Genomic DNA, 26,731 nt, shown 5'->3' on the forward strand with positions numbered 1-26,731 from the left:
AACCCTTCTGGAATTCTTTTGGGAAAAAATGCTACTGTAGAGCTCCTCCTTGACCATTCCTTAACATTTTGATGCCTTGTGATGAGGCTGTTGATCTGGCTCAAGGAAAAGAGGGAGCCTGTAAATTCTATGTCTTTTCTTCACACACAGGAGAAGGGAAAGGCCTGATCATTCTTATAAATTATTAATATATAATCATAATTAGACTGGTATTAAAAGGGGAGACAGATGATCGCAAATGTGGAGAGAATTCTTTCTGAATTCAGAGACAGAGGAAAGATGAAAGGCTCTTCAGAAGTAGGGCCCAGGCTGCAATTTCAAAAGCAGGTTTCTTTTCTAACTGTTTTGCAATTTTTCATGTAAATTTTTGACACATTTATACCACTGAAAGGGGTTCACTTTTGTTGGGGGTTAGGTTTGTTCCTTCTTTCTCTGGGGAATTTTTTCCCCACGGGTTGCCAAGGGGACCGGGTGTTGGATACTTGAGAGTGCTTGACTGAAACAAAGAGATGGACAAAAGGTGGAAGAGGGAGATAACGCAGGTAAAAGACACAGCTTGAGGCAGCTGCGTGCTTTTCTGCTTCCGGCGTTCGAGAGACGCGTGTCGGCCGCTCCTCGAGGATCTCAGCCGCCGCAAAGCCCGCCGAGCAGAAGCTGGGCCGCCGCTATTCTGCCTCGCCTTCGACCTTCTTCGGCGCTGCTCCTCTTGCTGCAGCGTGACCCAGCACTCCCTGCGCTGCCGGGACATCCTGCCCCTGCCTGCCGGGACACCCTGCCATCCCAGCTACCAGCCCGGGACTTTTCCACTGTTCCAGCTTGGTGCTCTGAAGATCCTGCAGGAACACCGAAACCAAACTGCCCTGGGTTTTGTGAAACAAAGCCCTCAAGGTTCTTAGTGCTGTTGTCGTTTGTCATTAATGCTGTAGTTGTTTAGTGGAGGGGGAGTTTTTTTTGTGTTTGTTTGCTTTGTATTACATACTAGTAAAGAACTGCTATTCCTATTTCCCAAATCTTTGCCAAAGAGCCTCTGATTGTAATTTTACCTAGCAGATACCTGTCTTCCTAAACCAAGACAGATTTTGGCGCCCAAGTGTGGGGCTTGAGGGCACTGAGAAAAGAAAAGGGAGGAGAAATAGCAGTTCTTAACTAACCTAGTACTTTCTTTTGTGTGCGTTGGATATAAAAACCTCATTAGGCTGCATCATGTGGTCTAACTTAGCCTGGTTTGGGTGGCATGTGGTTGTGGCTGTATTCCTTCCATTTGCAGGCCCTTATCTAAACATGGGCCCTATAACTAAGGCTACTGTGACTGTCATCCAGTTTATTTTATGGCTTAATAAGGTGAAGAACTCATGGATTTTTAATTTCCTCTGGAAGGCAGGCACATGGATTCAGGGCTATCGTACACTAACTGTGTGTTTTTAGAGTTACTTTAACAATGGTACCTACTGTGAGGAAATGACACCGGGGGAAGTTTCTTTTTCCCAACCCTTTACCCATCTCTTTGGGTCTGCCCCACCAGTTTTTGAAGGGTTTAAATCCTCTCTGAATGCTAATGATATCATACAATGGCTAGTGCTGCTAATATGCGTATTCTGTTTAGCATTCAGAGATAAGGGAAGATTGACCTGGATAACCACCCTGATACCTACCCCACAGAATAGGGATAATACCCCAGAGCCTGACTCTGCCCCACAGCCTGCCTCAGAAAGGACCCACCCGGATTGGGTTGAGGCTCTGGTAAAAGAGATACATGAGATGGGCCAGATGCTGAGAGAGTACATTTCCCCAGCTCATGAAAAACCCTCCCCCTGCCCCGAGAAGGCAGAGACTGATGGTGCAGCAGTGGAACCCACAGATGTTACAACTGTCCAGGTTCCAGCTGAACCACAAGGGCAGCCACAGCCAGCAGCAGTCGCCCCTGTGGAAACAAGGAAGTGTAAAGTGAAATCGTCAGATCCTGATATTAAGGGTAAGAAAGGAGGGTCCTCACAGCCCACAGAAGAGCCACAGGTTGAGATCATCACTGAGTCCCTGACATATGAAAGTCTACGTAATCTGCAAAAAGATATTGCACGACGAGGACGTGAGGCTTATACAGCCTGGCTACTTCGAGTCTGGGACCTTATGGGTACAGGTGTGCAACTGGATAGTGCTGAAGCAAGGAATTTGAGACCCTTGACCCAGGACTCAGGTATAAATCAGGTATTTGTAAGAGAGCAAGGGCCCCTTTCCCTTTGGGAACGACTTCTAATGAGTGTGAGAGAGAGATTTGTCCACAGAGACAGAATGCAAGAGCACAACAATAGAATGCGATGGAAGACCCTTGAAGAAGGAATCCAACAGTTGAGAGAAGTGGCAGTATTGGAAGTACTTTTTGGGAGGACCGGACAGCATGATAATGACCCCGACAAGGTTAAATGCACAGGGCACATGTTGTGAAATCTGGCAACTCATGGACCATCCCAATACGCCACATTCATCGCAACAATTAATGCCGAGGATAACCGAGAGACAGTGGGTTCTGTTGCCAACAAGCTCAGAAATTATGAAAGTATGATCAGTGGCCCAATGCAGGCTCATGTCTCTGCGGTGGTGAAAGAACTCAAAGAGGAGATAAAGGAGGTGAGAGAGGAGATGAGAAGGAACAGTTCCCATGTAGCACCGGTGCGAGTCACAGGCCCCAGAATCAGAGCCCAACATCCCCCAGCAAGAGAGAGAGGGTACACCCCTCGAGCTAACCTGTGGTTTTATCTGCGGGACCATGGGGAGGACATGGGAGCGTGGCATGGGAAACCTACTTCTGTCCTGGCAGCACGGGTACGTGAGCTCAAGGAGAGAAACACTAACAGAGGGAGTTCCACTAGAATGAAGGTAGCCTCAGCCTCCCATGAGCAAGCTGCCAGGTATTACGGAAGTGGAAATGCTGTGTCAGATTCCCTCGAAAGAACCTCTACCATGTATGTCCAAGAAGAGAATAATAACCAGTGCTAGAGGGGCCCTGCCTCTAGCCAGGAAGAGGCACGGGAAAATCGGGTTTTTTGGACTGTGTGGATTCGATGGCCTGGCACATCAGAGCCACAAAAATATGAAGCTTTAGTAGATACTGGGTCGCAGTGTACTCTAATGCCATCAGGACATGTGAGGGCAGAACCGATTTCCATTGCCGGGGTGACGGGGGGATCACAGGAACTGACTCTGGTTGAAGCCGAGGTGAGCCTGACCGGGAAGGAGTGGCAGAAACTTCCGATTGTGACCAGCCCAGAGGCTCCATGTATTCTGGGCATAGACTTCCTCAGGAATAGATATTATAAAGACCCTAAAGGACTCAGATGGGCTTTTAGAATAGCTGCTGTGGAGACAGAGAACATTAAGCAGTTGAACACCTTGCCGGGACTATCAGAGAACCCATCTGCAGTGGGACTCCTGAAGGTAGAAGAACAACAAGTACCTGTTGCCACCTCGACAGTGCACCGTCGGCAGTATCGGACAAATCGGGACGCCGTGATCCCCATCCACAAGATGATCCGTGAGCTGGAGAGCCAAGGGGTGGTCAGCAAAACCCACTCACCCTTCAACAGCCCCATCTGGCCTGTGCGCAAGTCTGATAGAGAATGGAGACTGACTGTGGACTATCGTGCATTGAATGAAGTGACTCCACCGCTGAGCGCTGCTGTGCCGAACATGCTGGAACTTCAGTACGAGCTAGAGTCCAAGGCAGCGAGGTGGTATGCCACTATTGACATTGCCAATGCATTTTTCTCCATTCCTCTGGCTGCAGAATGCAGGCCTCAGTTTGCTTTCACCTGGAGGGGCGTGCAGTACACCTAGAACCGGCTGCCCCAGGGGTGGAAACACAGCCCCACCATCTGCCATGGGCTGATCCAAGCTGCACTGGAGAAAAGTGAGGCTCCGGAACATCTACAGTACATTGATGACATCATTGTGTGGAGAAAGACTGCAGCTGAAGTGTTCGAGAAAAGAGAGAGGATCATCCAGATTTTGCTGAAAGCCGGGTTTGCCATCAAGAAGAGCAAAGTCAAAGGACCTGCCAGAGAGATCCAGTTCCTGAGAGTAAAGTGGCAAGATGGACGGTAGCAGATCCCCACTGAAGTCATTGATAAGATCACAGCAATGTCTCCACCGACCAGCAAAAAGGAAACACAAGCTTTCCTAGGAGCCATAGGTTTTTGGAGGATGCACATTCCTGAGTACAGTCAGATCGTGAGCCCTCTCTACCTGGTTACCCGCAAGAAAAACAATTTCCACTGGGGCCCTGAACAGCAACAAGCCTTTGCCCAGATCAAGCAAGAGATTGCTCATGCAGTAGCCCTTGGCCCAGTCAAGACAAGACCAGATGTGAAGAATGTGCTTTATTCTGCAGCCGGAAACAACGGTTTGTCCTAGAGCCTTTGGCAGAAGGTGCCAGGGGAGACCCGAGGCCGACCACTGGGATTCTGGAGTCGAAGTTACAGAGGATCTAAAGCCAACTACACTCCCACAGAAAAGGAGATCTTGGCCGCCTATGAAGGAGTTCAAGCCGCCTCAAAAGTGATTGGCACAAAAGCACAACTCCTCTTGGCACCCCGACTACCAGTGCTGGGGTAAATGTTTAAAGGAAAGGCTCCCTCCACGCACCATGCCACCGATGCCACATAGAGCAAATAGACTGCCCTCATCACACAGCGTGCCCGTATTGGAAACCCAAATCGCCCTGAGATTTTGGAGATAATTACAAACTGGCCGGAAAGAGAAAACTTCGGTTTCACGGACGAAGAGGAGCAGGTACAAGTGACACGAGCTGAAGAAGCTCCTCCATACAACCAACTGCCAGCAGAAGAAACACACTACGCCCTTTTCACTGACGGTTCCTGTCGCATCGTGAGAATGAACCGTAAGTAAAAAGCAGCCGTATAGAGCCCCACACGACAGGTTGCAGAAGCCACTGAAGGAGAAGGGAGATCAAGTCAGCTTGCTGAACTCAAAGCTGTTCAATTAGCCCTTGACATTGCTGAAAGAGAGAAGTGGCCAAAGCTCTACCTCTACACTGATTCGTGGATAGTAGCCAATGCTCTGTGGGGCTGGCTAGAAAAGTGGAAAAAGGCCAACTGGCAGCGTAGAGGAAAACCAGTCTGGGCTGCTGATGAATGGAAAGACGTTGCCACTCGTGTAGAGAAGCTGCCTGTGAAAGTCCACCATGTAGATGCCCATGTTCCCAAGAGTCGGGCTAATGAGGAACACCAAAACAACAAGCAAGTAGATCAAGCTGCCAAGATAGAAGTGTCAAAGATAGATTTAGATTGGCAACACAAAAGAGAGTTGTTCCTAGCCCGATGGGCCCATGATGCCTCGGGTCATCAGGGCAGAGATGCCACCTATAAGTAAGCCCGAGACCGAGGAGTGGATTTAACCATGGACAGTATTTCTCAAGTTATCCATGACTGTGAGACATGTGCTGCAATCAAGCAAGCCAAGCAGGTGAAGCCCTTATAGTATAGTGGGCGGTGGTCCAAATATAAATATGAGGAAGCCTGGCAGATTGACTACATCACCCTTCCCCAAACCCGCCAGGGCAAGCGTTATGTGCTAACCATAGTGGAAGCCACCACTGGATGGTTAGAGACCTACCCTGTGCCTCATGCTACTGCCCGGAACACCATCCTGGGCCTGAAAAAACAAGTCCTGTGGAGACATGGCACCCCTGAGAGAATCGAGTCAGACAATGAAACTCATTTCAAGAATAGTCTTATAAGCACCTAGGCTAGAGAACATGGCATTGAGTGGGTGTACCATATTCCTTATCATGCACCAGCGGCCGGGAAAGTTGAACGGTGCAATGGCCTGCTTAAAACTACCTTGAAGGCACTGGGTGGGGAAACCTTTAAAAATTGGGATACTAATTTAGCAAAGGCCACCTGGTTGGTGAACACTCGAGGTTCCACCAACCGAGCAAGTCCTGCCCAATCTGAGCCCTTGCAAAAGACAAACGGAGATAAGGTTCCAGTGGTACACATGAGAAGTATGCTGGAAAAAACTGTTTAGATTAATCCTGCCTCCAGCAAAGACAATCCCATCCGTGGGGTTGTCTTCGCTCAAGGACCAGGTTGCACCTGGTGGGTGATGCAAAAGAATGGAAAGACCCGATGCATACCTCAAGAGAACCTTGTTTTGAGGTGAACTATCCATGACAATGTGGCTGCATCCATATTTGCATATATATATATGTATTTTTAATAGTTAAAACTCAATGTAATATGTTTGTATAGGAAAAAAATTCGGGGTGGATAATGTTGGGGGTTAAGTTTGTTCCTTCTTTCTCTGGGGAATTTTTTCCCCACGAGTTGCCAAGAGGACCGGGTGTTGGATACTTGAGAGTGCTTGACTGAAACAAAGAGATGGACAAAAAGTAGAAGAAGGAGATAACGCAGGTAAAAGACACAGCTTGAGGCAGCTGCGTGCTTTTCTGCTTCCGGCGTTCGAGAGACGCGTGTCGGCCGCTCCTCGAGGATCTCAGCCGCCGCAAAGCCCGCCGAGCAGAAGCTGGGCCGCCGCTATTCTGCCTCGCCTTCGACCTTCTTCGGCGCTGCTCCTCTTGCTGCAGCGTGACCCAGCACTCCCTGCGCTGCCGAGACATCCTGCCCCTGCCTGCCGGGACACCCTGCCATCCCAGCTACCAGCCCGAGACTTTTCCACTGTTCCAGCTTGGTACTCTGAAGATCCTGCAGAAACACCGAAACCAAACTGCCCTGGGTTTTGTGAAACAAAGCCCTCAAGGTTCTTAGTGCTGTTGTCGTTTGTCATTAATGCTGTAGTTGTTTAGTGGAGGGGGAGTTTTTTTTGTGTTTGTTTGCTTTGTATTACATACTAGTAAAGAACTGCTATTCCTATTTCCCAAATCTTTGCCAAAGAGCCTCTGATTGTAATTTTACCTAGCAGATACCTGTCTTCCTAAACCAAGACAACTTTGTAGGTGCATATGCATTTGTCTTATGCTAATGCCTCTGCAATTGCACCTGGTTTTGTGCGCAGTTGTAATGCACAGTTGTTAAGGCTCCACATTTGCTGCTGTGCCTGCTTACCCCTGAAAACTGCAAATGAGTGCCCATGGCTGATCAACCTCCAGCTGCTGCAAGGCAGTCCCTTAGGTTTTTCAATGACAGTGAAGAAAACCAGCCAGAGAACATTTGCAGAGCCCCTGGCACAGTTATCCTCACAATGCTCCCATCGCCCTCAGAAGAGCATGTCTTCATCTGTGCTGCCTGTTGGAACTGCTCTTCATCCTCAAACTGCTCATAAGCACTGATGAGGTAGTGAATTCACAGCCCACACCAGGATCAGACTCACAAAGGTGGAAGACCATGTGCCATTGCTCAGAGTTTAATTAACTCTTAGAGAAGTGCTCTCAGGGACCATCAGGTGCCTCACGCATCATCTGCCTTCCCTGCATGTGCCCTGTTATTGTTAGGGATTGCTAAAAGGACAAGGGCACACAGCTCTCCCCACTGCCCCTCTCCTGCCTGTACTGGGGCTGGACTCCAGGGCACATAACCTGCAGCTCCCACAGCCTTGATGTCCATCACATCAAGCTCCAGTGCTCACACATGTCTTTAGTGCTGCTTTGGGACACATTGACCCATGTGGTTTCAGGAGCCCAAGGGACAGCAAAACTTCTAAAGCTGAAGCAAGCTGGAGTTTCTGCTCAGAGCAGAAAAAGCAAAGTGAAGACAAAAGTTTTCCCAGAAGATAAAGTTTAATGAAACCAATTAATGTATGCCAGGTGTTGAAGTTATGTTCTGGGTTTTTTTCATTTGTTTGAGAGACTTATTTTGGTTTGAGATTTTTTTGTTGTTGTTGTTTTTTAATTCAGGAATCTCAATCTTTTGAGACAGCTAAGAGGGATTCTTTTCTTTTCACTGATTTCACATTTAACTTGCCTAAATAAAGTCGCAAGTTAACTTTCCTTAGGAAGGGATTAAAACAGTTGAGAGTGACTTCTGTTGTCTGAAACCTGTAAGCAGTATATCCTCTTCTTAAAAGCTAATGCCTGGAAGTAAATTCCTGGCAGGAATTTTTTTTTTTTTTTTTTTTTTTTTTTTTTTTTTTTTTTTCGTGGTTGTGATCCATCTTCTGTTGTAAGACTGTTACATCAGAGTGCTCTGATGGTTCTAGATATCATCAGAATAATCACTTGCCTGCTAACTGCAGTGCCAGTGGATGTCCCTGTCTAACAATATCAGCACAGAAAAAGTCTTCAACAAATCAGATGTCTGGAAGGACATCACAACCCTTTATTCTGCACACCTCTGGAAACCTTAAATCACATTTTAAGTTTCTTGGTCATTTCACAGCATTTGGTGACTGTTGTGGGTTTAACCCCAGCCAGCAGCCAAGCCCCAGGCAGCTGCTCATCCACTCTCCCGCCAGCAGGGTCAGGGAGAGAACTGGAAGGGTAAAAGCCAGAAAATTCATGGGTTGAGATAAATACAGTTTAATAGGGAAAGCAAAAGCTGCATACAAAAGTGAAGCAAAACAAGGAATTAAGTCACTGCTTCCCACTGGCAGGCAGGTGTTCAGTCATCTCCAGGAGAGCAGGGTGTGAGAGAGCATGTGTAATGGTGACTTGAGAAAACAAACACCATCATTCCAAATGTCTTCCTCTTCCTCCTTCTTCTCCCCCCTTTATATCCTGAGCATGATGTCATATGGTCTGGAATTTCCCTTAGGCCAGTTTGGGTCACCTGTCCTGGCTGTGTCTCTTCCCAACCTCCCAGGCACCCCCAATATCCTCCCCACCGTGGCTGTATGAAAAGCAGAGGCGGCCTTGGCCCTGCTCAGCAGTAACAAAAACATCTCCATATTGTCAACTTTGTGTTCAGCATAAATCCAAAACACAGTCCCATAGCAGGCACTGTGAAGCAAATTAACTCTACACCAGCACAGTGGCCTAAGCCAAACAGCTCCTAGTCCAAAATAAGATGTTTGAATCATTTGGCCAGCAACCCCCTGTGGCAGGCACAGAGGAACTGCCCAGTGCCTTGGGCAAGGTGTGGGTTAGGCAGTGATGTTCACGAGGGTCTGCTGCAGGCTGGTGAGTGGGAGCACTGGCAGTGCAGCAGTGGCCTGCTGCAGACACCATTGAATGCATACTCCAGTGTATCTGCGCTTCTTCAGCTTTGTCTTCTCTTGAAGCAAACCCAAAACATCCCTGCACAGCATGCCCAGCCCTCCACTCAGGAAGAGGAGGGGAGAGGGACACTACAAAGTACGGACAAGAAATGCTGGATGCTTGACTAGGGTCTGATGAAAAGCAGCAATGATTAAGACAATATGTGAACTTTTTGAAGTGTGGGGATGAGGGAGACAAAAATATTGGACTATTAATGCATTCCAAAAAGAAAAAGGAGATCTTGCCAGAGATCCTAAGCCCTTTCTTCTCTTATTAAACTTCCTGTCATGCCTCATCATTGGAGAGACCAGGTAGATGCTGTCTCTGCAATATGTGCAACACTGCACACTCTGCATTTTAATTCCTTGGTGTCCTCCATGTTATCTTTTTTTACACATTTTAGTTCTCTTTCTGCCAAGTTTTTCCCCCTCTATCCTGACAGACACCTATGTTTCTTATGTCAGCCCAGGAGAGTGATAAAATAGTGATCCATTTTTTCACTGTGGGGAACCACCTGCCTATCTCCCCAGGAGGATGCAGAAGCAGGCTGCTGAGGTTTGTGTGTGCTGCAGTGGCACTGGGGCCCTGCCCCGTGCTGGAGCTGCGCTGGCTGTGGGTGCGCCGAGGCGCGTTGAACACGAGCCATATGTTTCCCCTGCAGCCTTGTTGGCTACCAGCACTCCAGAAAGCTCCACTGCCTGTGTAAACCTCCTGGCCATGTAAATTTACAGACTACCACTTATCCCGTTGTGCCCCAGTACTGAGAAAGCAAGAGGGAGGAGCTGTAGTATTTATGCTTTGTGGTAAACACTCAAAAATAAGTACTTCTCAGGTTCTCTCTTGTTTCATGGCATAACTTGCAGTTGGGTAAACAGCAGTCATTTTCTGTGTTTTTTTCCTGTCCCCACTGCTATGTGGGAGATCTGATAACTGATACTCTTAACTTTCCAACTAAAATATTCAGATACACTCTTGTCAATGATGGCATTACAGTCCTAAGTTTGTTATTCAAAAAAAAAAAGTTAAATTAACTTACTCGTGAGTGAATTACTGCATATTAGCTATGGTAATTGGCTGTAGGCAAAATTCAGAAAAGCATGCATTTAACATCTGCCCCAGTTTAGCAGTACGTGTATTGCCACCAGCAGTGGATTGTCTAACACAATGTAACTGGTGTTTTAATCTTTTCTTGTCATGGCAATCAAAAATTCCAGGAAAGACACTGCTTGTGGCAATACTTATTCATGTATGGACCAAATGTCCCTGAACTTAGCAGCTTACAGAGATTTTAACTTGTTTAGACTGCAGCAGCTGCTTTTGTTCTTCTTGTGGTGGGTCTTTTTTGCTTGTTTTTTTGTTTTCCTACACTTCAGTCCAGCTTCAGATACAAGTTTCACCCAGATACATCTGTGTTAAGGCCAGAGACATTGGGCTAGAACAACCAACGTGTTCTTGGCATTCAAGTCCTGTGCACTGCATAAACTGCCAGTTATGTGAAAACCTCCTTGGAAGATAACAAAAGATGAGCTGCGGAAGAAGGCAAGACATTACTGCTTAGCCAGCTTGGGGGGAAAATTCATCCTTCACCACCCACTGGCCTTTTGCAGCATTCCATTTCCAGACCTGCCAACTTTTAATGCTCCAAGGGAAGGCAAATCTATAAGAGCATGTGGCTCAAGAGTGTATTGTGCTTAGAAAGTTGCACCTTCTTTGGAGGCTAAATTTGTCCTGTTAGAGGACAAATTCAGTGAATTCCCCCCACTGAATCTTGTTATGACTTTTCAGGAAGTCTGAAGAATTTCCCATCAGTGTAAGAACCACTCTCGTTCCTGCAATCAGGCATCCGATGTGAAGCAACTGTAATTTCATCAATATATAGTGATTTTATGGCCTGGTATCTTTTCTTCTTTTATTGCTTGTGGTATTCTAGATGATAAAGTAGATGACCTAGCAATCTGTTCTGACCTTAAAAATCTAGGTATCTCTGGTTTTGGCCCCCTACAGAGTCAGACAGTAGTGAAAAAAAGATTTTCTGTTTCATCCAACAAGGAACTGTCACAGAACTGATGTGGAATCAGTGATGTATCTGAATGCTAATATCCCTTTATAATTAAGAAAAAAATTAATAATTAGTGCAGCCTGATTTGCTGAAAGTCTTTTTGTGTTTGAATATTCTCATTATCTCCTAATATTACCTAGCTTTTTAATGCCATCTTTAAATAATTATCTTCTGTGAGTTCTGGATAGTAAAGCTGACAATGAACTAATCAGGCTTACAACTGCTAAGATACTCAAATAGACAAAATATTCGACTTGAAATATAAAATGCAATAAATTGTATGGTCCCCATGTCCAGAGAGACTAATGAGGTGCTCTGAAACCTATGGCACGAAGCCTGAGCTGCTGAAGTGGTGTCAGAGTGTGCAGGTTCTGAGTCCTTTAAAGAGAGATCAAGGAGGAGTGTCTACTAATTTGTGTGCCTCAGCTTTTTGAAAAATGGGTGATGATTCCAGTCAGCTGGAATCCCTGAAGCTTCTACCAGTGACTGTGACAGTCTATTTAAAAATCATTACTTCTCTTGTTTTCCAGATTATTCAGGACAGAATATTTAAGCACATATCACGTAACAGCTTAATATGGAACAAACATCCTGGAGGGTTATTTGTACTGCCACAGTATTCCTCATATCTGGGAGATTTTCCTTACTACTATGCTAATCTTGGTGAGTGAATTCTTGCTATAATGTAGTAGCATCTGGAATTTCTAGTGGAATTTTTTAAGTTTTGTCTTTGAGTAGCATGTGCCAAGTGACGTACCATTCATTTCTACTTAATGATGCCTTTCATTTATCCTGTCTCAGTGTTAGCTGCCCACTGTAGACTGGAACATCTCTGACTCATCAACATGCATCATGTGCCTCTTGCTTGCAAAGATTTTTTTAAAAAAAAATCTATGTTCCTTCATACTTTTCAGTTGCTGGTAATTAATGCCTGAGTTGCTGACCCATTCATGACCTGAGGGGACATAAGAGGAATAGCTTTTTTCTTTCTTTGTTTATTTGTGCTTGGCAAATTGGAAAAGTGGTAATTTACCCAGGACACTTTTTATTGGCGTGCACACTTGGTATGGATTTACTCTGCGTACTGTGTGTCTTCATATGGATCCCACTGCAAGGAATGAATAGGGCTTAGGTTCATGGCTTTTTCCTGATGCAGAGCTTGAACAATGAGTTCTGCAGGCAAATGTGCCTCCAGGCTGAAGGGATCCTGCTTACCAGACTGCTGCTACTTTTGGCTCAGCCTGTGCCATCCCACATGTGTGGATCTGTACTGCTCACCTGCTAAAAATTGACAGTTACTATGTTAAAAAAGGGAGAAGAAGGTTTCTGTGGTAATTCTGATGAAACATGACTATGACCCCACACTGATGAATTTAGATGAGGTTGAGAGCAGTAATGAAGGGTAGGCGCCAGTAGAATGTGTTATTCCAGGCAAGAAAGTAAATCATAGCAAGACAAAAATTTAAAAATGGAAGGCAAGGATGCAAGCAGAATTATCAGCGCAGGATGTAATTGAGGATGCATGTGGATAGGAATCAACCCAGAAAGAGCAAAAATCTGACAGAGGCTGTAATGGAACTGAGGTAACTGAATAAGCTTCTGGAATTTGTGGAGATAATCTGTAAAAAACATCAAGCATCCAGAGCCAAGCAGCAAAACAGAGCCTGTGTCAAGACATTTGGCTGAACAAACTAGATGTCAGTATTGTGGGACAAACTGGATGAAAGAAAGAGATTACAGGACATCTGTGGGAACAGTGAGTAAGAAAAGGAAATAATTGTCTTGGAGTCCGGTGTTTCAGAGTGGAAGTTTAAGGCGCAGAGTGGGAATTGAAGGGAAGTGTGATATCCTCTGAAGCATCTGGTATCTGAGAGGAAGGGAGATGACCTAAAAAGGCCTGGCAAGGCTTGCATTAAGTGCAGATTGTTTTTTCCATCCCCAAAGTCCTTTAATCTGTAGTAACTGGGGGCATTTTGTCTTTACTGAACACATCTCTCTTCACTTCAGGTCTGAAGCCTCTTTCCACATTCACTGCCGTTATCCACGCAGTAACTCCCCTGGTTTCCCAATCTCAGCCTGTCCTGAAACTCCTGGTTGCTGTAGCCAAGTCCCAGTACTGTGCACAGGTAAGCAGCACTGTTTGGCTCCCAGTCACAGCAGAGACAAACCATTCTGCCAGGAATGTTTAGCCTAGTGACGCAGCCCTGTTTAAACCCTGTTTCAATTCTGATGTTTCTTTCCTCTGAGATTTCTACTGTCTATGACCTACGTGCACGGGAAATAAAAATTCTGAGTATAATGGGAGTGGAATAGAGATAGTAATTAAACCTATTGTTACATGAGACAGGTAAAATAATGAGTGCACTTTAAAGATCAGGATTGTGTGTACTGCAAACTGCACTGCCTGTAGAGCCATTACATGATCTTCCTCCACCCACTGTGACTTTTAATCTCATCAGTGCCAGGATTTTGGCTTCTCTAAGAAAAACCCTGGGGAGTTCAGTAGGAGCACCCTCTTGCAGGGGAGTGTCACTAGCAGTTCTGCCACAGTAGAACTGTGATAGAGCCACAGTAAATGAGTCACATATCTATCATGTGGCTGAGATAGACTTCCCAATCTCCTGTCCAACCTATATTTGCCTGTGAGGATATATGTTGTAAGTAGTCAGCTTGGGTGAAATCAATGTAGGAAGTGGTTTTCTTATGCAGATTTATTTCATTGCTTTTGCTTTTGAAATTCCTAACTTGAATTTAACATGTCTGGAAATATGAGACCTTAGAATATGGACAGCATTGCCCCAAAGGTCTTTGATCATGGTCCAATATTCTCTTACAGATTATTGTTTTATGGAATTGTGATAAACCCCTCCCAGCCAAACACCGCTGGCCTGCCACTTCTGTGCCTGTCATAGTCATTGAAGGAGAAAGCAAGGTAGGTGGAGAGGAGCATGGTAAAAGGTTGCCTGCATTCTCTGATGGGATGGGAATTTATTTTTCCAGTGACTTTGGTGAAAGCTTTGTAGTTCCCAACAAAATGACAGCTCCCTTCTATTCCTAGGCCTTTTGTACCAGCTTAGTTGCAGATTTGGGTTTCGTGCATGGGCCCTGTGCACTCAGAAATCATCAGCATGGCAATTAAAACCTTGAGATTCACAGGTGGGGCCCAGTTTTGAAATGTGGCCCTGCCAGTAGATAGTGCTGACCCCATCGTTGGAGATTCCATCTCTGCAGGTGCACAAAAGTATGCAGCTGCACTCATTGAGTCTGAGAAGTCATATGCAAGACTTGGGGGTCAGCTGTGGACTCAAAAGCTGAGTTAAAAATGAGGACTTGCCTTTGGAAAGTATCTTCTTTGGTGGCCTTGAGAGGTACTGCTGCTATCAAAGAAAAGGAAGGGAGGTGGGACACTTATGTGGGAACAAAGTCACCATGTCATCTCTTGCTGTGCAACACACATCTTGTTTGTATTTTCACAAGGTCAAAATAGATGCCATCAGGTGAGAAAAGAGGTTTTTTTAATTCACACTGAAGTGGATGATTCCCTTCCAAATGCAGGCCTGAGAGAAGCAAGACTTCTTGCTTCTAGAATCTGAAACAGATTTGAGCTGGACCTCTCTGCAGTCTCTCTCAGCTGGCTCCAGAGCTCTGCGTTGGCAAAGGGAACTTCCTGTTGCTTTGCCTGTACAATCCTATTTTGAATTTGTAATCTTGTCTTTGGCCTTTTCTCCTTGTCACCTTAACAAGGGACAGAGAGCCCTGCAAGGTTGGCAGCTAAAGGCTCTGGCCTTAGCTAGCCATGTAAACAGTATCAGGAGAATTGCTGCAGGGCCAAGAAAGGTTGTAGAGATTTCTGAGCCTTTTGAATGTTCTGGGTGTTTTTACTTTCTTTTTGTAAAACTAGCAGAGGTGAGATAGAGGAGAAATCTCTGACCAGTTCTATAGTGTTTGTAGAAAGTGGCCCCAGGCACTGTTCAGATTACAAATGAGTCTCCTGAGTACACAAAGGTGTGTTTATAGTGGACAGACTCTTCCCTCTAATATCCCAACATATGCCAAATGGCTTCTTGTGTGGAAAGCTGGTTTTTTGGACCAAGCTTGCAGAGCCAGAGCAGCACAGTTCAGAGGTGGCACAAAGGAGCTGCTTTTCATCTCCAAGGCCTGCTGGCAGGCACCGGGACTCCATGCAGCTGATCACGGTGGTCTGCTTTCACCAAACCTTCACTCTTCCCTTGAAATCAAATATTATAACACCCATTTTACAAAATGGTACTTTAGCTATAAAAAAATACATTGCAAGTCCTGACTGTGGTGCTATTTGAAAATTTTGCACAGTCTGTAAAAAATTTGGGATGAGAACATGGGTCTCCTGCTGGCTGCTTGCTCTGCTTCATCTTAGTGTAAGCAAAGCAAAACCCTCAGCTCCAGCCAGATCACGTCTTCATCAGAGTCCTGCCTCCCCAGACTGAGACCATCATAGTGATGAGGGGGTACTCCCCAGACAGACATTGTGAACATCCTGCTTGTGGAGATAGATCTTCCTCTGAATCAAGGCGCAGATTCCAAAGACTTGTTCCCAAACAGGTTGCAGGGGATGTAGAGCTGACCATGTCAATTAGGAGGGTTGTGTAAAACTTCTCCATGTCCCTGTTTCCATGCAATGGATTCCTCTTACTGGTCTTGACCCTTGAAGTGTTTTCTTGGCATAGTAAATTGGTACAGAAGTCTAGTAATTAACCAGGCTATTTTTCCTAGCAAATGAGGGAAACAAACTGTGTTATGTCCTTGTTATTCTTAATCAGTTCTAAAAAGGTGCTATTTAGTCTGCTAAAGAAACCATATGGATTTTCACAGAATCACTAGGTTGAAAGAGACATTCAAGATCATCGAGTCCAACCCATACCCTAATACCTCAACTAAATCATGGTACCGAGTGCCACATCCGGTCTTTTTTGAAACACGTCCGGGGTTGGTGACTCCACCACCTCCCCTGGCAGACCATTCCTGTACTTTATCACTCTTTCTGTAAATAACCTTTTCCTAATATCCAATCTGTATTTCCCTTGGCACACCTTGAGACTGTGTCCTCTCGTTCTGTCAGTTGCTGCCTGGAGAAAGAGACCAACCCCCACCTGGCTACAACCACCTTTCAGGGAGTTATAGAGAGTGATAAGGTCACCTCTGAGTCTCCTTTTCTCCAGGCTAAACACCCCCAGCTCATTCAGTTGTTCCTCATAGAGCTTGTGCTCCAAGCCCCTCACCAGCCTCATTGCCTCCTCTGGACGCGCTCAAGCGTCTCAACGTCCTTCCTAAACTGAGGGGCCAGAACTGGACGCAGCTCTCAAGGTGTGGCCTCACCGGTGCCCAGTACAGTGCCGAAGAATGACCTCCCTGCTCCTGCTGGCCACACTATTCCTGATCCAGGCCAGGATGCCGTTGGCCTTCTTGGCCACCTGGGCACACTGCTGGCTCATATTCAGTCGGTTATTGACCAGAACCCCCAGGTCCCTTTCTGCCTGGGCTCTGTGAAGCCACACCTTCCCCAGCCCAAAGCATTACAGGGGGTTATTGTGGCCAAAGTGCAGGACTCGGCACTTGGACTTATTAAACTTCATCTTTGGACTCTGCCCATCCTTCCAACCATTCCAGGTCTCTCTGCAGAGTCCTCTTACCTTCCAACAGATCAACACATGCTCCCAGCTTAGTGTCATCTGCAAATTTACTAATGAAAGACTCAATACCCTCATCCATGTTGTCAGTAAAAATATTGCACAGAGCTGGCCCCAGCATAGATCCCTGAGGAACACCACTGGTGACTGGCCACCACCTGGATGCAGCACCATTCATGACCACTCTCTGGGCCCGGCCATCCAGCCAGTTCTTTACCCAGCAAAGAGTGCTCCTGTCCAAGCCGTGGGCTGCCAGCTGTTATCTTTTTGATCCAGCTTTCCCATCTATTTCCTATTACTTTGAGGACTGTCTTGCTAAATCTCTAGAGAGCTTATACTGTTTGTAGGTTTTTTTTATATATAGAATGGTTTGAGTTGGAAGGGACCTTAAAGACTATCTAGTGCTGACCCCCCTGCCACGGACTAAGAGACCTCCCACTAGACCGGATTGCTCAGAGCTCTGTGCAGCCTGGCCTTGAACACTCCCGGGGATGGGACAGCCACAGTTTCTCTGGGCAGCCTGTTACAGTGCCTCACCACCCTTACAGTAAAGAATTTTTTCCTAATACCTAATCTAAACTTAGCCTCTGTCAGTTTGAATCCATTCCCCCTTGTCCTGTCACTACATGCTCTTATAAAATGTCCCTCTTTGTCTTTCTTTCAGGATCCCTTCAGGTACTGGAAGGCCATTTAAGAATGTTACTTTCTAAAATGCCACAATACCTATATAATTCTTCATACAGATTAAGCTCAATTTGGGTTCTTTAGCATATTCTGCTTTTCTGATGGAGAATGTTGCACCATCCTGGTAGCATTACATCCTTCACACACAGCCTGGGCTGCTTGGTTTCCCAGCTGTGTAAGCTTATGAAGGCTGCAAAGTCCTTCTCAGCGTTCATTACCTTTGATCCTCACACCCTGTAGGAGAGCAGAGGGACAGTCCTAGCCACCAGAGGAAATGTCCTCCACAAATAAGCTGTAGGTTCATCTAATTATCAGTACAGACCAATGCAGTTTGTCACTAAAGGAAAGCAGCCTGCTGCAAAGAGGGAGGTCTATTCAGAAATTACTCCTCAGATAGAAGGTGTAGTATGACTGCTGGGGTGACAGAAATGACTCCTTCACTCTGAGCTGAAGGGTCCTTTCCATCAGACAGAAATATGCCACATACCTTAGACAAGAGGAAATAAGAGTGAGGAATAAAATTAAGTATTTGCCTTGGAAATGAGTCCTTCAAGTGGTTTTTATTTCCTCCCCTTCCTGCCTTGGATACCCACAGGTTATGAGCAGTCGCTTCCTACCCTATGACAACATAGTGACAGACGCAGTGCTAAGCCTGGATGAGGACACCGTGCTTTCAACCACTGAGGTAAGGGTCTCTGTCGTCTTAGGAGTCTGCTTGGCTCCTGGGCTCAGCCTGAGCACAGCAGATATGCTCTTTTCTTGGCTTTGCCAGTGAGCAAATGTTAAAAGATTTCCTGCTACACTCTTCAGATTTAATGTGTTGCACTTGATTCAGCAACCCTGCCACTGCCTGCCATCAGAGGAGCTTTTCGCCCTGGTTAATTGGCTCATCATTAGCATATGGTTCTTCCGTTCTTTATTATTTTAGTAACATAGCTGCAGGCGGGTGTAGGCAGCCAAGAGCAGTAAGCTTTAATATTCTGCTCTCACTTTTCTGATTGGGGTAGCTTCCCCCCTACATTATCAGTAGGGTGTAGGTGGAGAAGGAAGGCTTGTCAGCAGAGGGGGACTGCTATCACTCCAAAAGACAGCATTGCCACCCTAGTGCAGGATTTCACTGAGGAGTGCTCTTTACCCATTGTGTCAGCCCATAAAATTGGAGATCTTTGCTGCTTTAGGTGCTCGAGTGTCTGTGCCAAGAGCAAGATAGCACTAGGAAAAGAAAAATACTGTAGAAAACCAATTTTTACAACTGGGATGAGTATTGATTTCTAGAAGCTCTTCCTGAGAACCACAAGGGAAACCGATGACAGTTTATATAGAGTGCAATATTTGGGAAATACATTATTAATGATGGCCAGGGAATAGCTTGAAAAACTCGATTTTCTTTTGTTTTTGCCTTTTTTCTCCATGTTCATGGTCATTCTGCTCTCCCCACTTCACCTGCATAAAAATGCATTGCTGTCAGTGATGGGGATCTTTCACTGATGTTGCCACTACTTATATGTCAGTGAAGAAATGCGTAACATTAGTCTTCAGTCACTGCTATATACCCTAAGATGCCACTGAATTTGTTCTAAATGGATGAGATTGCAACTGCTCTTCTCCCCTGTACAGATGTTGTGCTGTGGTTAGACTGCTCAAGAAACAGTCTTGGTAGCCCTTTTTCACTTCAAATATGAAAGAAATAGTTGACATTGAACCTGTTTGATACCAATGTTACACCTTGGTAGTTTCTGCTAGATGAGGAAGAATATGGCTGCTGCCAACGCACTTGTGTGCAAAGCCCTGCACAGCCCAAAGAAACCCCAAAGCAATAAAAGCATTTCTTCTTGGGCTGGACTTCCTAAGCAAGTTGTTGCTTAGGATGAAGAGTCCCATCTTGGCTGCCCTGGGGATCATGGTAATACCTCTATGGGACTTCATTGAACTGATGGGGTATTTGCAGCAATAAATAGGCTGGAGCCTGTGGATTCCATGAGGATTTGAGGCTTTGTTTTGTTTTAACTGGTATTCAGTCATCCTCCAAACTGCAGAGTTATACAGGCTTCTGGAACACGTATGAAATAAATAGTGTTCCTCATTCAACTTGGACATGTTTTACCCTAAACATTTTGAAGCACAAATACTTGTTGTCGTGTGAGACAACCTATGCTTTTCTTTGTGGGTTTGTTACTTTGTTGTTTTCTTTGTGGCTCCTGTGAGCAACTTGCAGCTGATCCTGTGTGTTTGCACAGTGGGTGTTTGCTCTACGAGCCCTCTGGTCCCTGTGCTGCAGACAGAACCAGCTGGCTAGCTCTTGCTAGAACCCACCTTGCATCTCCAGCATGTGTCTGCTAGGGTGCCAGCATCAGCAGCTCTGCTTGGTGGCTCTTCTGAAGAGCTGGGGGACCTCTCTATTGTTTCACTTCCCCCACAGTACAGCTTACGCAAATGTGATGTGACATTTCCTTTGAAACTAGTTACAAGGCCCAGAAAAGGCAATTTAGAAATGTGGTCAAGGACAATCAGATTCCCATTGAGAGCAGCAGTCACCAGGCACATCCTCCAGACTGTCTGACCCCGGTGTAGTAAAGGTTTTCCATTCTCCACAGAATGGCACATAATTGTTCTGTGAGGGGAGCTGTTCCACATGCACAGAGGGGTGTGTGCATGGGAAGTCATTAGAAATCAGTGTAGGTCATGATCCGGAGGTTTAAGAAACTGCCAGAAACTTGGTTATACTTTCCTGGTGATGAGCTGAGAGTGGCAGTGCTGCTGGAAATTACTTAGGATGAGACCTGAGGAGCTTTTTTAGTAACGGGAGTTTTCTCTTAGGGTGGTTGCTTTAGTGCATCTCCCTAGTGCAAGGGCAGATAGTTGAAAGCACAAGAGAGGGCACTGGGTACAGCAATTTTATTATTTATTTAAGCTTGAGATTCTCAGACTTCTCTAAAGAAAACAGATGTCACGTTTTATGGGAAAGGCCTTTATAGGGGAAAAAACCCTTCAGTTCTTTCATGTGGTATTGATTTGGATGAGATCAGAACTATCACAACAGTAACTGGTTTGTGCATATTGTCTTTCTGGTTGGCCTCAGATTCCTTGAAACAACTTTAAAGAAAATAACCAGGCCCTAACTTTTATTTCAGCCCATGTGTGACTCTTCTGTTTCATAAAAACACTTCTAAATGTGAGAAGTCTGACAGTAATCAACACAAAATGGGACTGTTCTCAGAGCAGTTATTCTTTATCTAAACTCTACACCCTTAATGTTGACTGCATTCTTGGAAGGCTATTCAAACATTTGTGAGCAAAGTTTTAGGTCCCTCTGGTACTGAGGGGAACCTAATGTGCAGTGCAGAAACAAAGCCCACTTTTTTGGGGTTTGACTAGGGCAATTAGAATTGTGTATAACTCATAAAATTTCAGTCAAGCTTGTGCTCCAGAGTCTAAGTTGAAGGGGAAAGACTGCCAACCATTGATAAAATCTTTTCAAATGTATTTTTACCAAATTCTTCTGAAATACAATGCTGACCATCCTTTTGCAAACTACCCCAATCGTCCCTTTACTAATATCGCTAGATTTTGTTCAGTAGGATCATAGGGTAGCAATGTCCTGTCACTTCTCAGTTCTCAGAGATTCGAGTTATTAAAATAGTTACAGCAAGACAATAAAATAAAAAAAAATGCCATTGGCAGCATTTGACATACTCTTGTGGCTTATACAATATAAAGCATTTTTCTTAAAGTTTAGGTTCCTTATGCCATTTAACTAAATAGGAATTTAATCTTCCTCTTTATTAAGCTATATGTTGAACCTTTTTAGTCTTATTGACAGTCTTGAAAGTATGACTGACGTGGTCTTCAGAAGGCTCAAAACAGTTGGAAAATATGAAAGGACTCCACACTGACTGTCTGTTTTATTCTCACTGAGCCACCTTTACCATTTAAAGTTTGTGACTCCTGATTTTCCAAACTCTGTGTTAACAGTGATAAAATGGTAGGTGCAATGCACAAAGATGTGCAGAAATTTCAGTTTACCACATGGCTATTACCTCTTCGTGTTGCATTGAGGTATAAATACACGCACCTACACCCATTCTTCCTGTAACCTGAAAAGGTTTGATATGTAAAGGGCAAGCTTGAAAATGTTAATGTAATGCTGTGATGCTCTAGACTCCGTTTAACAGGAACCATTAAAATGTGCATAATTATAGGGCAAAATGTCAAGCAGTCAGTTTAATTTACTGATGAATACACAGAATTACTGTTTTGCAACAGTTCCAAGATTTTGAATTGTGAATTAGGGGCAAGGTAGTATTTTGTTTTGTTGACATTTGTTGAAACAGTTTCAGTGTTCATTTGGCCTGTACCTTTGTCCACAGGTGGATTTTGCCTTTACAGTTTGGCAGAGCTTTCCAGAGAGGATTGTAGGGTATCCTGCACGCAGTCACTTCTGGGACAACACTAAGGAAAGGTGGGGGTATACCTCCAAATGGACTAATGACTATTCCATGGTATTGACAGGAGCTGCTATTTACCACAAGTAAGAATCCAGAACATCTGCTATCCTTCTTCTGCATGAAACAAAGTAGTAAAGAGGGGGTGGGGGTGGGGTGTGAAGAACAATCTTCCGGGGAGGGGAAAAAATGGAAAGATAGTAAGTGGGTCTACTTTTTATGGGGTAATAATTTAAGTTCTTGGTTTAGCTCTGGGGATCTGGTAATCATTATTGCACTTGTTGGGTCTCTTTGAAGTCACTTGTGTTTTGAGGCAGTTGGACTGCTCTTTTTAACATCGGGAATTACACACTTCAAAGAGTTCCCGAATTCATTATGCTGGTTGACTGAATGGCCTGTAGCATAGCAGAAAGGAGGTTACTTCCAGACCAGCTCTGGGTACGTGTTGGCTGACAGCTGCAGACTGCAAAGTCTTCTGGCTACTCTAGAAATGTAGTACAATGGGCATGTGGCAGCTCAGCATATTGCAGCATGTTGGAGAAAACCTATGTTGTTAGAACTTCAGCAGACCAAAGTCCTCTCTACATTTAAAGAAAAAGAAAATTCTGGAGTCTCTAATCCACACCCCCACAAAGAAAACAGCCCACAGGGGATGATATAGACCCAAAGGAGAATAATTTCAACAATAAAACAGTAGTAGGGCAGTTTAAATAAGAGTTCTTTCCAACTGAACAGTTTGGAAAGAAAATAAGGAGGATGAATTCTTCAGTGTTGTCTATCACATTGTAGCACTGCAGGGCTCTTCTTCCTACTTGTTCATTATCTTGATACTTAGGCCCACATTGTTTCTTTCAACCTGGTTACAAAAAAGGTGTATGTTCTCTTTCTTTAGACTTTAGCACTGTTTACTGTCTTGATGAGAAACTGATTTGTTTTCCCTTCTTCCTGGAGGGTGAGACCAAAGAAAGGAAGTGCTATATTGGGAGTTGAGAACAAAACTTGGGTCTCAACTGAGATAGAATGTCCTGGATACCTGAAAGCCCAGTGACTTGTACTAATAACACTGCTGTTGGTTTTCAGATATTATCACTACCTGTACACTCATTACCTGCCTGCCAGCCTAAAGAATATGGTGGACCAACTGGCCAATTGTGAGGACATTCTAATGAATTTTTTGGTGTCAGCCGTGACAAAATTGCCTCCAATCAAAGTAACACAGAAAAAACAGTATAAGGAGACCATGATGGGACAGGTATGTAATCACAGCATGTTTTAGCAGTTGGGATGTATTGATAATATAACAGGTTCATTTCCAGGTTAGGCTTACACAGTGATAAAATTCTGTCAAATACTTTTGCAGTTTTTAGTTTAGCAGAACTGTAAATAGACTTTAGATATGTTTATTATAATGAAGAAAAAGGAAAAATGGCAAACATTTACTGTGGATGCTGCTTCCCTTCATAGTTTTCTGATGCAGTGTTATTCAGGGTGATCCCAAACTCCTGGAACTGATGATTGTGGTGACTGAATTTCACTTACACTCTAATTTTCTATTTAAGTATTCTAGACCCAAGACCTAGTCATAGAATGCTAGAAGCATAAATAAATTCTAGAAAGATTTTATATTTTTTATTATTAATTAATATAATGTACCAGGCTGTCCCTATGCTGTTTTAAATTATATAGTGTGATTCAAGCACTGACACTGAACTGTCACAACAGAGATAATTTGTGATATGCAAGTGTTTTTTTTCCCCACAGGGAACATTTTATCCCACAGTCATGCCATCACTCACTAGCAGCCATGAAGTGCTTGCTTTAGGTCCTCTTCCAGCTACTGGATAAGCCTTCTGTCATTGCAGAAGTACCTCTGGTAACAGGGATACATGGTAGTGTGGGGGAACTTGTCCTCTTACCCTGCATGAGAGAACACTGAGGGGAATAGCAAGTTCTGCAAAACCTGCAAGTCGTGAACAGCCTCCCACTGTGCTGCCACAGTGTCTGTGATCTCAGTGCAAACAGTGCCATGATTACTAGGGGGCAGGTGAAAGAAGGGCCCTCGATTTTCCCCTCACATTTTCTCCCGGTAGCATTACTTGGATCTTTGACTGGGGAGTTACCCTGCCAGTTTGTAAACTCTGTTATCTCTGTCTCACTGCGCTTGCATCTGAGCTACTGGCAGCATTGGTAACATTCAGCGATTGTGACTCATTTGGGTGCCCAGGAGACCTTCTGTGAACAGGAAGGTGCCATCCAGAAAGTACCTATTGCTTCCAGTTTCATTTTCACCTCTCCACAGGGCTGTGCTTTGGCTGTTTGGCAAAGCTTGAGCATTCATTTTTCATCTTACAGTGTGGGTGACTCGAGTCAGCCATGAACTATAACTCTCTCCTAAAGACAAGTTGTTCCTGCAGCTTTGGGAAATGTAATGGACCATGTTCATAATTCCTTGAAAGACAAATAAAAAATTAACATAACCTCAGTGTTGTGACAGAGATGAATAGTCATATGGAAATCCAGTGTTAATGGCCAAAATATCTGCTATAATCCTCTAGCAACAAGCTTTTACTTGCTCTTTAGTGGCTCTGTATAATCAGGAGACTGTAGTCAATGCACATTATAACCTACCACTTGAGCTAAACCGGACAGGCCTTGGACCAAGATCAAGTCTGGTACCACAGTCATTTGGCAAGTCCCTGACTTTATCTGTTTCTTCATGTTTTAATTTACATCCTTTGACTTTATTAATTTATATTTGTTTTTAAAGTATAGTTGAAATATAAGTGCTATAGAGAGATGCATGGGAAGTGGCACAAAAAAACCCCTAGGTTCTCAACATTCATACTTTATCTTAATTAATAGTTTTATTATGTTTATAAATGCTCTTTAGGTACAGACAAAGAATAATAGCAGCTTTAAAGCTGCCAGGGCCTTTTTTGTTTTTTCCAGAGCTGCTGAGTTTCAATGGACTTCCACAGGGATTACAGGTGCCCTGAACTTTGGGAAATCATGCCAGAATATTTTGCATGTATGCAGTCAAAGACCATGGTGTTTTCCTTGGGTCAGAGTTTAGTATGATGTAGTGTGGTACTCCAGTTCATTTTTTTGTCTGTGAGACAGTGCTGTTTGATGCACTTCTCTTGGCCAGTTGGATTCTTGGAAACACCTTGCTTTACACTGCAGGGCACCCACACATGAGTAATGCCAAGCACTTAAGGACATCTACTCGGATACAAGCTGGTTGAAATTACTTGTGTATCAATTGCTGCAGATCTGAACTGCAAAAGTTCAGTTTTGACCCTGAATAATTGTTTTCCCCCTATGGCTGAAGACCATGGGTAGCAACTGGCCTGGGCATGTACCTCTCCTGGAAAGCAGCAGCCTTCTTTTTTTTCCTGGTGGTTTTTAAGAACTTGTTGTATCTCTGAAATAGCTGGAGGGTTTGAAGAAAAGAAGAGTGAGGGATAGGGTGAAATAGAGTCCTGGCAAGATTTGGGAGGGCTGCCTGTGGGTGTTGTGTTCCACAGGCTGGCTCATGGTTGAACTTATGTTTCCACGCTGTCCTGTTCTCTGCTCTGTTTGGGAAGTCGGGGTGTCCAGCTCACCACCGCTGGATCTGCTGTGGGCAGGGTGTTCTTTCCCCTCTGAGCGCCACGAGCAGGATCCAGCTGCCACAGAGCCACGCACCCCTGGCAGGGCTGGCTCCACGGTGTCCGCCTGGCCCAGCTCCCGCCATTCCCGCCATCCAGTGTGCCAAGGCCAACTCTGATCTCTGCTCTCCTCTCCTCACAGACATCCCGGGCCTCGCGCTGGGCCGACCCCGACCACTTTGCCCAGCGGCAGAGCTGCATGAACACTTTTGCCAGCTGGTTTGGCTATATGCCGCTGATCCACTCACAGATGAGGCTCGACCCTGTCCTCTTTAAAGACCAGGTCTCCATCCTGAGGAAGAAGTACCGAGACATTGAACGACTCTGAGGACGCTGCTGAGGGGGCCGAGCCGCCCTCCCCCGTGTGGGAGCCAGACTGTGCCGCCGCCAGCGAGCGCCCGACCCCGCCAGTCGCGTCCCGGTGCCGGGGCCCGCTGCTCCGGACTGCGCCGAACCGCCGGCAGGCTGCTGTCCCTGAGACTAGGTCGTGTACAGTTTCATTATGGAACATTAAATAATTATTTTTGAAATGATTGCTATGCAGGTTTAAACTTTTTTAATGATCAAAAAAAAAAAAACCTATTAAAAACAGAGTTCTTTCTTTAATCAAAATTGTGTTGGTTGTGAATATTTCAGAGCTGCCATTTCTTTCTTTTATGCATTTGATTGTCAATGCAATTTTCATTCCTTTTCCCCTACACAGTTAAACCCTGGAATCTCACTGGGAGAAAATGCAGCAAGTTCAGAAACAAACTGAGCACAAACAGGACAGAACTGGAGTATTAAGATTTCTCATTTACTACCAACTTTTTTTTTTCCTGTTTTCCCAAGCCAGTAGCAGCCCCTATGGCTAAACTCCTTTGGACAGCCAAATGGGAGGGTTGATCCTTCTGGCTGGGGACCTCTGTTTTAAAGGCAATCAGCCTTGCCTTGAAGAGAGAGAGAAGCATTACTGTGGAGGAGCGTGACATGGAGCACAGGGACACACAAGCCCAGCAGGGCTGCAGGGCTGTGTGTTGTGCTCAGAGGCATATCCTGAGTGTCCCTGCCCATGGATGGCACAG

At 45.0% G+C, this 26,731-nt stretch overlaps 1 protein-coding gene across 1 annotated transcript in view; it reads left to right on the forward strand.

Moving 5' to 3' along the window:
- EXT1 (exostosin glycosyltransferase 1) overlaps positions 1-26,287 on the forward strand; it is a 182,832-nt gene extending 156,545 nt beyond the window's left edge. The window contains 7 exon segments of the mRNA XM_066177069.1: positions 11,756-11,888; positions 13,233-13,351; positions 14,062-14,157; positions 18,171-18,260; positions 21,943-22,103; positions 23,098-23,269; positions 25,810-26,287. Coding sequence (XP_066033166.1) covers positions 11,756-11,888; positions 13,233-13,351; positions 14,062-14,157; positions 18,171-18,260; positions 21,943-22,103; positions 23,098-23,269; positions 25,810-25,995 — 957 coding nt within the window. The 3' untranslated portion in view covers positions 25,996-26,287.
- Positions 26,288-26,731: the final 444 nt, after the last annotated feature.

Source organism: Chamaea fasciata, unplaced genomic scaffold, assembly GCF_029207755.1.
Source record: "Chamaea fasciata isolate MVZ Bird 193981 ecotype frontalis unplaced genomic scaffold, bChaFas1.0.hap1 SCAF_1, whole genome shotgun sequence".
NCBI classification, from domain to species: domain Eukaryota; kingdom Metazoa; phylum Chordata; class Aves; order Passeriformes; family Sylviidae; genus Chamaea; species Chamaea fasciata.